We start from the raw sequence: 12398 nt of genomic DNA on the forward strand, positions 1-12398 counted from the left end.
CGGCCAATAAAGTGAGATGAGCGCCGCAACCCCAGAGTCGGTCATGACTGGATCTAATGGTCAGGGGTCCCTTTACCTTTACCTTACAGAGAAAATAGGACTAGGACTCACTGCTAGAGGGGGGGGGGGGGGGAGAGAAATGGAAAACCTGAAGTGAGGAAGAGAAATGGATTGGAGCCGCTGGAATCTTGAACAGCTGCACTCCACATGCCAACATTTTGGCTGCGTACAACACCAAACTGTTAAATCACCATTCAAAGCACATTACTCCCAAGCCCTGAGAGAATCCAGGGAGTTGTAGTTTAACCCACAAAGAGCTACTATCCTCAGCACCCTTAAGCAAGCTACAGTTCCCAAGATTCTTTTGGGAGGGAGTTCTGTTCTTTCAATGGGCTCTAAACGCCTGGATGAGCTGAAGAACCCCACATGCGGGTGCTATGATGTCTGATCTCACAACGAATTTCGCTCTTTCCATTTTAATGCAGCAGACACTCAAAAAGCCATTCAGCAGCTGTTTCCATCTGGCTATGGAGCATGATCCTGCCATGTGGCAGCCGTGTGTGCTGGAGGAGACTGTTGAGAGCCCCATGGACTGCAAGAAGATCAAACCTCTCCATTCTGAAGGAAATCAGCCCTGAGTGCTCACTGGAAGGACACATCCTGAAGCTGAGGCTCCAAGACTTTGGCCACCTCATGAGAAGAGAAGACTCCCTGGAAAAGACCCTGGTGTTGGGAAAGATGGAGGGCACAAGGAGAAGGGGACGACAGAGGACGAGATGGTTGGACAGTGTTCTCGAAGCTACCAGCATGAGTTTGACGAAACTGCGGGAGGCAGTGGAAGACAGGAGTGCCTGGCGTGCTCTGGTCCAGGGGGTCACGAAGAGTGGGACACGACTAAACAACAACAACAAGTTATGAGCAAGACGCGCCTCCCCTTTCCAAGCCAAGCCTGCGATTTAACTCTCAGCAATCCCAGGGAAAGGGATGGCTTGGAATATTAGAATTGCAGAGTTGGAAGGGGCCTCAAGGGTCATCTAGTCCAACCCCCCGCAACGCAGGAATCTTTTGCCCAACGTGGGGCTTGAACCCACGTCCCTCAAGATTCAGAGGCTCATGCTCTACCAACTGAGCTATCCCCACCCACCCAGACTACTCTACAGCCAATCTGAACACCCTAACACATTTATAAAAGACATTAAACGGCCTCGGTCCAGTATACCTGAAGGAGCGTCTCCACCCCCATCGTTCAGCCCGGACACTGAGGTCCAGCTCCAAGGGCCTTCTGGCAGGTCCCTCTTTGCAAGAAGCAAAGCTGCAGGGAACCAGGCAGAGGGCCTTCTCGGTGGTGGCACCCTTCCTGTGGAACACCCTCCCACCAGATGTCAAAGAGAACAACAACTACCAGACTTTTAGAAGACATCTGGAGGCAGCCCTGTTTAGGGAAGCTTTTAATGTTTAACACACCACTGTATTCTAATACTTTGTTGGAAGCTGCCCAGGGTGGCTGGAGAGACCCAGTCAGATGGGCAGGGTATAAATAAATCATTATTATTACTATTACTATTATTAATTATTACTATTACTATTACTATTATTACTATTTGGTGACCCACCTAAGACAGGGATGAGAGCTTCCAGCCCCGGGTTCAAGAGCAGCCTTCCCATGCTGTCTATCCAGCCTCTGAGACTCTTTCTCAAGTCAAGCTAGGACTACAAGATACCCAAATATAGACGGTCTTTTACCCTCGCCAGATTTAACGTTCTCCCTTCTGCCTTACTTCAGGGCGGATTTGAGGGTAAACCATACACAACACGGGTCTGTCCTTGTGGCTCGTTGGAAGTTGAAACTGCTTCACACGTACTATTACATTGTCGTCTTTATGAGGACATACGTTTGACTTTTATTACACCTGTTTTGCAAAAGTTTAGGAAAGAATCGGAATACCATAGTCTAAAACTACTGCTAGAGGACAAGAAGCCCAAGACTACATTAAATGTAGTTAAATTCTGTGTGTCTGCAATCAATCGCAGGAAGCAAGTGGTATCCCATAATGCCCAATCCCCTAAATGTTAATTACAGGGGGCACGTTTACAATTAATTTTAATTTTTATATTTAAATCCTTGTCATTGTCATATTGTCCCTTGTATTTCTGATATTTTTATGATTTGTGATATTGTGTGTGTTGAAGCTGGTCTGTGACCGTATCAATAAATTCATTCATTCATTCTTTCTCAAGTCAACTTGAAACTCCACTGGTGATCTTTTCAGTCCAAGTCTGGTTCAGAGATTAAAAAACCAGGAGTCAGTGGCACCTGGTCAGTAGATAGAACAGGAACACAGGCCTTTTGGTTCTTTCTCCACTAGGGTGAAATGCATTGCATTTCTATTTAATTTATGGTTATTAATCCTACATTTGTGTCTATATGCATACATTAACATGTGTAAATCTTATGCAAATGAGTGTCCTCATTTCTGCATAAGTCACCACCCTAAGACAAACTCACAGGCAGGGCCGGATTTAGGTTTGATGAGGCCCGAAGCTACTGAAGGTAATGGGGCCCTTTATATCTCCAGCTGTCTTTTGTCAACAACAAATTGTCGCTTTTTTTGTGTTGAATATATGCTAGGTGGTAATTTATGGACCTAATAGGTATCTCAAGCCATTTGCACATAACAAAATATGTATTTTATCAAAGTAACTGTTGAAAAGTCCATGCAGAATGTAGGCACCCTATATATAGAAAGGAGCAAACCAGTGATATTTTAGGGAGCAGGCGGGGCCCATGACTTACATGATAGGAGCTTACACAACATAAAACACTCTTGCTGTATGTAGGCTTTATTTTATTTGTTTTTTATCTTATATTTTGGAAATGTACATCCAGTTTTTTTCTTTAATTTTTTGGGGGGCCCCAAGAGAGTTGGGCCCTAAGCTGTAGCTTGTTTAGCTTATACATAAATCCGGCACTGATCATAGGCTAGATTTGAGTCCACCAAAATCAGCTATCAGAGGAATCAAGGAACAATTTGGAACGAAACGGCGTGAGCTTTAGCTAAAGCCAGGGTGTAAACTGTTGGGCTGACTTGAGTGATATTTCTCGACGTTCCCTGGCAAACAGAAAAGTCCGTCTTTCAAAATCTGACCAGTTTCCCTTAGCCAAAAGCAGTTGGGAGAGAAAGCTGTACATTACATACATCCACACAAACACCATCCATGCGGGTTTAAAGAGATTGTGTGCAATAAATATGGGTGAATGGTAGATTTGCAGAAGTTCAGCAAGGCAGCTTGACTCCCAATTGCTTAACAACAGCAACAACGAAACAATATTTTCCCTACCTAAATTGGGCTGAAGAAATGCTATCTAGGCATAGATGTCTGCGTTGAAAAGACCATGAGTTCAGTTCTGGTACTGTAAATAAATCTATGGGCTTTCATTCTGTCTGTCGTTTGAACCTAGCTCTGGTTGGTAGATCTTCGGGTTCCAGTAAGAAACCAAGTTAAAATTGCACACATTTCTCAAACTATTTTCACCGTTGGGACAGATACATGAATAAACAAGGATAATGCTTCCCTCAGGCCTAGTTGGACCTTGGGTTTTCTGCCTCCACCCTGACACATCATTTAAAGTACGTGGCAAAATTGCAAAATTGTCACGCAATGCCTGGGCAGATTTTAAAAAATAATAATAATTAAAGACAACACTTACAACCACTTGATTCCATTGCAGGTCCCACTCTGCAAGACGAAAGCCAGGAAAAAGGCCACCAAAAATTGCCGTGTCATCATTGCCCGGTTCTACCTCTCTCTTTTCGCCACAAAATCTCTTCGGGAGAAAATAAAAGTGGCTTTTGGGAGAAGAAAGAAAACCCTCCTTTGCGGGGGAGGGAGGAGAGAGGAATTCCTCAAAATGCCAACCTGAAATTGAGGAAGGGGAGAAGAAAACAAAAACGGGTTAACGCCGCGCCTTTTTACATCTGTACCGAAAGAGAAATCAAACTGCAAAGGAGTGGTTTGCGAATCGCGAACGAAATTCGGGTTCCCGCCACCACAGAGTCCCCCTGTTTTTGATAGAATCGATGTAGTTCCTGAGACAGGCAGACTGGATGGCTTGAATTACGGCATAGGCACTCAAGTCCTATTGCATGTTTTTGGTTAACTCTGCATATGGCAGATTTTCATTCTTTATCCTGCCTTATCCCTCCCCATTTATATATATATGTATGGCTGAGAAGAGGAAAGGGGGGTGGAATGTATGGACATCAAATCTCCACCCTCCCTGGAGGTTTTAATCTTCATCCTTTTTTCATTTGCAAATATATTAAAAGTCGAAGTGGAGGGAAAGAGCGCTTTTTTTTTTTAAGGAGACGAATTACAGGAACGGATGTCGGCTAATGGAGATGCCCTCTCTTGCTTGCAGATGTTGCAGGCTGCCTGGAGTGCCTGTGAGGGATGCTCGAAGCTGCCTTCTGCCTCCTTGATTTCCTTCGCACCTCATTAGGTAGAGTATCTCACTTCTCCCACATACTCAAACACCTGGACCCCAAGGAAGAACCGCAGCTGGGAATAAGCACGCAATTGCAAACAGCCTCTCTGCATCGCTCAGGGCTTTGCAGGAGGTGTGCGTGTGTGTGGAAGGGATAATAATAGCCCAGGATTTAAATGCATTTATTGAATCCTTCTCTTCACTCAATGACCTCAGAAGAGCACACATGATATGCATCAAGGCAAGGGGGAAATTGCACCAGTTTTCCCGATTAGAACGCTAGCATCTCTGTCCTGTTTCCTAGCATTCCTTTCACACCTGCATCATGGAACGGAGGCTTCTGGACCAATTTATAGTCATACCTCATGTTACGTTTGCTTCCCAGTACATTTTTTCAGGTTGCCTACGGGACCGCCTCTCCTGGTCTGCCCCACAGAGGAACTTACGGTCTTCAGATAAAAACATCTTGAAGGTCCCAGGCCACAGAGAGGTTAGGCTGGCCTCAGCCAGAGCCAGGGCTTTTTCAGCTGCGGCTCCAACCTGGTGGAACGCTCTGTCACAAGAGACAAGGGCCCTGCAGGACTTGACATCTTTCTGCAGGGCCTGCAAGACAGAGCTGTTCCACCAGGCCTTTGGTCAGGGTGCAGCCTGACTCCCTCCTTTGGCAATCTTTACAAAACTTTAGTTTATGGTTGCCATCAATTTTGATTTTAATTAATTTTTTATAATGTTTTTATAATGTTGCACTATTTTAGTGTTGTTAGCCGCCCTGAGCCCGGCTTCGGCTGGGGAGGGCGGGATATAAATAAAATTTATTATTATTATTATTATTTATTGCGTCCCGCAACTACTGGAAAGGGTTACTTCCGGATTTCGGCGCAGACACACAAAATGACGTCACGCACATGCACAGAAGTGGCGAATTGCGACCCGCGCAGATGCACCGCTGCAGGTTGAGTTCTTTTCATGTTGCGAATGGGCCTCCAGAACAGATCCCGTTCACAACCAGAAGTACCACTGTACTGGCATGTCGTGCTAAATCTCATGCACACCAGTGGGTAACAGCAACAGACATTACTGGAAAATGTTGCTACTCCCTCCCCCCCATCCCTTTCTTGTTATGTAGTCGTTTAGTCGTGTCCAACTCTTCGTGACCCCCTGGACCAGAGCACACCAGGCACTCCTGTCTTCCACTGCCTCCTGCAGTTTGGTCAAACTCATGTTAGTAGCTTTGAGAACACTGTCCAACCATCTCGTCCTCTGTCGTCCCCTTCTCCTCCCTTTCTACATATGCACAATTTTGTCCCCAGATTATTCCTCCATGAAAATGGCGGGTATTAACTGTCTGCTTTTATACTGCTAGAGGGACGCAGGTGGAGCTGTGGGTTAAACCACAGAACCTAGGGCTTGCTGATCAGAAGGTCAGTGGTTCGAATCCCCGCAATGGCGTGAGCTCCCGTTGCTCGGTCCCTGCTCCTGCCAATATAGCAGTTTGAAAGCACATCAAAGTGCAAGTAGATAAATAGGTACCACTCCGGCGGGAAGGTAAACAGCGTTTGGAGTATGTAACCTGAAGCGTATGTAACCCGAGGTACCACTGTAGATCCCATTGCTTGAAAAAAAGGGTGTGTGAGAGACAGAGTGGGTTTGATCACGTTTCTAACAATATTCAGAGCACGTCTTATGCTTTACTCGCATTATTATGTTGTTAGGATCAAAGAATTGCAGAGCTGGAAGGGACCCCAGGGGTCATCTAGTCTAACCCCCTGCAATGAAGGAATCTCAACAAGATCATATGTGGCAGGTGGATATCTAACCTCTGCTTAAAAGCCCCCAAGGAAGGAGAGTCCACAACCTCCCGTGGGAGACAATTCCACTGTCGGACAGCTGTTACTGTCAGAAAGTTCTTCCCGATGTTTAGTCGGAACCTCAATTCTTGCCATTGGAATCCATTGGTTCAGGTCTTGCCCTCCGGAGCAGCAGAGAAAAAGCTTACTCCATCATCCAAGCGACAACTCTTCAGACATTGGCAATTCTATCACATCTTGGTCTTCTCTTCTCCAGGCTAAACATACCCAACTGCCTCAACCGTTACTCATCAGTGTGGGAACGTTCAGGGATGCAGGAGAGGATATATTGTTTGATTATAGCCTTTCCAACTTGTGTTAACAAGTTCCACACTTTAGCAGAGTAACATTCCCCTTTTTAAACTCACAACGGATGCGTTTGCTCAGGCTATCTAAAGCCTCTATAATAACTGTTCTGGTATTTTCACCTTATTCCCTCATAAAAGATAGGACACGACACAGTCTTCTATAGAAGTATTAAAAGAGTTTACTCACTCACATTCTGTTCACAACTGGATCCCAGAAGGCAGACTTAGCTTAGAAAAGTAACATACACCTGGAAACTATCTCATAAGGAGACAGTCCCTCTGTCATCTCTTGGCTGAAAGCCAAAAGAGCATCTTTGGCTAAGCAGATGTTGCTTCTTCGATGAAAGTAGTCATAGAGAGAGAGATGGCTGCCCTGCCCTGTGCTTTTGTCGTTACCTGCACAGGTGAGGCCATGCCCACCTCTAGTCACATGCAGAGGAAGTCTGTCCCAGCCCAGAAGGAAACAGGAAGTTTACCTGCTGGCTGGACAAACATTCCTCCCCATGTGTAAACATGTTCACTCTAGGAATGTTGTACTTGACTGCTCTTGTGTTTCACATCCCACAATCAGGGCTGGTTTCCTGGCCCTTGAACACCTTGGTCCACCTCCACTGCGCATGTTCCAGCTTCTTCTTCTTCTTCTTCTTCTTCTTCTTCATCTTTCAGTCCCAGGGCAAGTTGAAACACAATATTACAAACAATTAAAAAAAATAAAAAACCCTCATAATCACAAAGATAAGGCTAGTTCATATATACTGTATAAATCGGTCATTTGCATTATTTCCCATATTGCAGATAGGGAATCTTGAGGTCTGCTTAAAGCCACCCAGCATGTTCATAGAAGAGACAAGCTTTGAAACCAAATATTTGTTGATTTGCTACAGCAATTGCTCTCTCTCTTGCTTGCCTTGGTCTGCACTGGCTTTGCGGTTTCATGGTTTTATAGCTTTACTCATACGCCTGACGGTTTTAACTTGTAAACCACCCAGGATTTTTTCCTCTTCAGTTGGGCAGCCTAAAAATGCAGCAAACAGATACATGGATTGATTCGCAGCTCAGTCTCTTTGTTGCTACATCACCCTTTGTTTATCACAGCAGACATGCGAAAGACAGCAGTCGTAACAACAGCTTTATTCCCAAGTGGGCTTTGAACCCGGGTCTCCTCGTCCGACACTCTAACCACTACCCCAATCACTGCAGAGACCTAGCAAGGCCCGAGCCATTCCTTGCCATGCAGGGCCACACTTCACAACAGCAGAATCACGTCATTTAAAAGAGGTGGTAACAGCTCCTGGCATCCTCAGGCAGTTGGCAGGGCCTGAAGGCTGCCCCTCACCCAGGCAACTGGGTGCAAAGAAATCATACATAGTTGTACCTTCACAGCCTAACCATATATTTGAGGAAAACTCCCTCTCTTTTTCCCCACCCATCTAATTCTTGTTGTTTAGTCGTTTAGTCGTGTCCGACTCTTCGTGACCCCACGGACCAGAGCACGCCAGGCACTCCTGTCTTCCACTGCCTCCCGCAGTTTGATCAAACTCATGCTGGTAGCTTTGAGAACACTGCCCAACCATCTCATCCTCTGTCATCCGCTTCTCCTTCTGCCCTCCATCTTTCCCAACACCAGGGTCTTTTCCAGGGAGTCTTCTCTTCTCACGAGGTGGCCAAAGTATTGGAGCCTCAGTTTCAGGATCTGTCCTTCCAATGAGCACTCAGGGCTGATTTCCTTAAGAATGGATAATTTTGATCTTCTTGCAGTCCATAATTCAAAAGCGTCAATTCTTCGGCGATCAGCCTTCTTTATGGTCCAGCTCTCACTTCCATACATCACAACTAGGAAAACCATAGCTTTTACTATACGGACCATCTAATTCTACCTAATGGAAGTAAGGGCTGGAACTCAGTAGCAAAGCAGACTCTGTAAGAGAAGGTCTCAGGGTCAATCCCAGACAACATAGACAACGCTGAGCTACCTAGACCATTGGCCCATCTCAGTGTAACACACCTTGCTACATTCTTTTCCATAGTGCAGCCTTAAGATAAGCACGGGGTTGGACTAGATGACCCTCGGGGTTCCTTCCAACTCCACCATTCTATGATTCAAATATGCACGGCTTGATCCATCCTGGATCGCTCTCAACGGGAAGGAAATGTTATTGACCGCAGTCCAAACTTATTTCTAAGTAAGGCTGCAGCCCTACGAAATCCTTGCTTGGAGATTATTTATTGTTATTTATGTCTTCCTCCTATGGGAGTGGAGGGCCGGTAAAAACACAGTCAAGTAACCAATTACGGAACCATCAGTTTAAAAACATGTCTCTTCTTCTTTGGCGATTACTCGTAGCCAATTGTCTTCCATGAATGTGGTTTTAACAGTGAGTCCGTAAGGGACTGTGGAGGCCAATTCTGGATCCACACATCCTTCCACAGTGGGGACATTGGTTTCCTGGAAGGAGTTAATCACGGTGTGGATTTGCCAAGTGTGCCTTCCTCTTAGTACATTTCTCCCCTTCGTCCTGAGTTTGAGCGCCTTCGAAGCCCATGACACCTTTGGTAAAGGCTGTTCTCTAACTGGAGTGCTCGTAGGCCAGTGTTTCCCAGTTGTCAGTGCTTATACTACATTTTTTAAGATTTGCCTTGAGAGAGTCTTTAAACCTCTTTTGTTGACTACTAGTATTCCCTTTCCAAAGTTTGGAATAGCGTAGTTGCTTTGGAAGATGATATTCAGGCTAGATAACTATTCGACTGAATAATTTCCATGATAATGGAGACCTCAAACAACAACAACTTAAAGTGTCGGATTCTACAATGAATGGAGCCTCAGCTTCAGGATCTGTCCTTCCAGTGAGCACTCAGGGCTGATTTCCTTAAGAATGGATTGGTTTGATCTTCTTGCAGTCCATGGGACTCTCAAGAGTCTCCTCCGGCACCAGAATTCAAAAGCATCCATTCTTCGGGGATCAGCCTGTTGCATATCCTCCAACATTTCTCCGATGGAAATAGGGATGTCCTAAGGAAAAGCAGGACATTCTTCATCCACAATCAAATCAGAAATTGGGATGGCTTCTGTAAATCCAGGACCGTTCCTGGAAAATAGGGACAATTGGAGGGTCTCCTAGGCACAAGGACTATGTTCTGCCTCCACTGTCTGAATGTGTGTTCCTAATGGGGAGAGTTGCTGCTGCTCTCTGGTTCTGCTTGCAGCCTTCCCATAATAGGCAGCTGGTTGGCCACTGGTAAGCATAGGAAGCTGGACTAGATGGGTCTTCGGCCTGATCCAGCCAAGCTGCTCTTATGTTCTTACACACCCTACTTTTTATGAGTGTGTTTGAACCACCTGGGAGACTCAGTGGGGATCAATCTCTGAGCATGACTCTGGAGGAGAGAGCTGTGCTCTGCTGTGTGTGTTAGAAAGTTTTCGTCCAGGGAGTCCCACCGGCCTTGGAATCCACTCTCTCCAAGCGCCGTTCCTGGAAAAGTGCCATTATAAAGAGCAGGCTTGTCTTGGCAGACCTCCTCTTCTAACTTCTTTTAATAAAAAAAAACTCCAATCACTGCAAGCAGAGATAAGTTCAGTCCATCGCTGGCCATTTTTATCCCGGCTTCGCCTCTGCTGCCACTGGAGTGTTTCAAATGCCTTTTATCGCTGCCCTAAAGAAGCCCCACTTCAAAACTTCACTCCTTAAAGCATTCGCTGCACTGCTTGAAATGGGCTATTTTGGAGCCCCTATCTCTCTGATGGATTTGGGCTTCTTAACAACGCAGGCTCCTGTTGCTGCTGTTTCCTAAAGCAGCACTTTGCTATATTCCATTTTTTAAAAAAAATAATATTTATTACTTTTTGAACAATTTAAACACTACAAAACAAAACAAAAACAAAAAGAGCAATACAATACAATAAAAAAACACTATATAACACTAACACATTAAACTAACAAAACCAAACAAAAACAATTTAAAACACTCAAACAGTTTCAACATCTTATCTTTCATTCACTTATTTCACCGACCTTCTCACACCTCCCTTTTTGTATTCCACCTCTATCAATTATTTCAGCAATTCCTTTCCGTCTTCCTCTGTTTCCTGTCCTATAATTATCTTAACACATTCTAACCTTATTTTACCTATAATATTCTATTAATCTACTTACACTTAAATCCTTATAACATTTCTACTAAAGCCATATAACTTCATTGCTATATTCCAGAGGTGAAACTCAAAAGCCCAATTTGAAGAGTGCAGATCCTGAGAAAAACCAGCCGTAACGTACCAACATTGCACTGTTTTCTCCAAATAATTCAACAAAACGAACAGGATCTATGCATTCCTTCCCAATCATCTCTATCATTAACTGCTGAATGATGGGCCAATAACAATGAAATCAATTGGCCTTAGTTTAGTCTTTGGGACTAAAATGGGCTGAATTTGTGTTTTTATTCCATTGGGTGATGGGTTTTATTCCTGATGGCTCTGCCTGATGGCTCATCCTAAGTCTATTCTCTCCTTAAAAGCTATTTGTTGTTTAGTCGTGTCCGACTCTTCGTGACCCCATGGACCAGAGCACGCCAGGCACTCCTGTCTTCCACTGCCTCCTGCAGTTTCGTCAAACTCATGCTGGTAGCTTCGAGAACACTGTCCCACCATCTTGTCCTCTGTCGTCCCCTTCTCCTTGTGCCCTCCATCTTTCCCAGCGTCAGGGTCTTTTCCAGGGAGTCTTCTCTTCTCATGAGGTGGCCAAAGTATTGGAGCCTCAGCTTCAGGATCTGTCCTTCCAGTGAGCACTCAGGGCTGATTTCCTTCAGAATGGATAGGTTTGATCTTCTTGCAGTCCATGGGACTCTCAAGAGTCTCCTCCAGCACCATAATTCAAAAGCATCCATTCTTTGGCGATCAGCCTTCTTTATGGTCCAGCTCTCACTTCCATACATCACTACTGGGAAAACCAGAGCTTTAACTATACGGACCTTTGTTGGCAAGGTGATGTCTCTGCTTTTTAAGATGCTGTCTAGGTTTGTCATTGCTTTCCTCCCAAGAAGCAGGCATCTTTTATTTTCGTGACTGCTGTCACCATCTGCAGTGATCATGGAGCCCAAGAAAGTAAAATCTCTCACTGCCTCCATTTCTTCCCTTTCCATTTGCCAGGAGGTGATGGGACCAGCGGTGCTTAATTTTGAACAGATTGCATTTTAAAGAATTGCACTTGGTGAACAAAGACTCACCCAGTCTACCTAAGAAAGTCGACTATCATGGTTACGATGGCTGTGCTCTGCCTGCCGCAATGCTCCTGAGTAACAGTTGCAGGAAAAGCCAGGAGGGTAGAGTGCACTTGTGCTCGGTGCTCGCTTATTGACAACTTGTTGACCACTGTGAGAACAGGATGCTGATATAAAAGGGACTTTGGCTTCATCCAGCATGCCATAAGAGGAGCATTTTGTACACCAGATGAAGACCTTTTGATTCACACAAATTTTAAATAGCTCTTGGATTTCCCCCCCCCCCCCTTCTATTTCCACTTTGGGAGTACAATGGGCTTCTTCCACCATTGCAACTTTTGATTCAACTGTTATGTTTTATTTTCTATTTACAGTGGTACCTCGGGTTAAGAACTTAATTCATTCTGGAGGTCCATTCTTAACCTGAAACTATTCTTAACCTGAAGCACCACTTTAGCTAATGGGGCCCCTCTGCACCATGCACTTTCTGTTCTCATCCTGAAGCAAAGTTCTTAACCTGAGGTATGAATGAACTTTATTACT

The 12398-nt window shown here is 44.9% G+C and overlaps 1 protein-coding gene across 1 annotated transcript in view; it reads right to left on the reverse strand.

Moving 5' to 3' along the window:
- Positions 1-12398, reverse strand: part of WNT11 (Wnt family member 11) — a 72802-nt gene that overhangs the window by 50824 nt on the left and 9580 nt on the right. The window contains exon 3 of the mRNA XM_083436702.1: positions 3710-3918. Coding sequence (XP_083292828.1) covers positions 3710-3789 — 80 coding nt within the window. The 5' untranslated portion in view covers positions 3790-3918. The remainder of the gene's footprint in view (positions 1-3709; positions 3919-12398) is intronic.

This window comes from Podarcis tiliguerta (genome assembly GCF_965153285.1).
Source record: "Podarcis tiliguerta genome assembly, chromosome: 4".
Classification (NCBI taxonomy): Eukaryota; Metazoa; Chordata; class Lepidosauria; order Squamata; family Lacertidae; genus Podarcis; species Podarcis tiliguerta.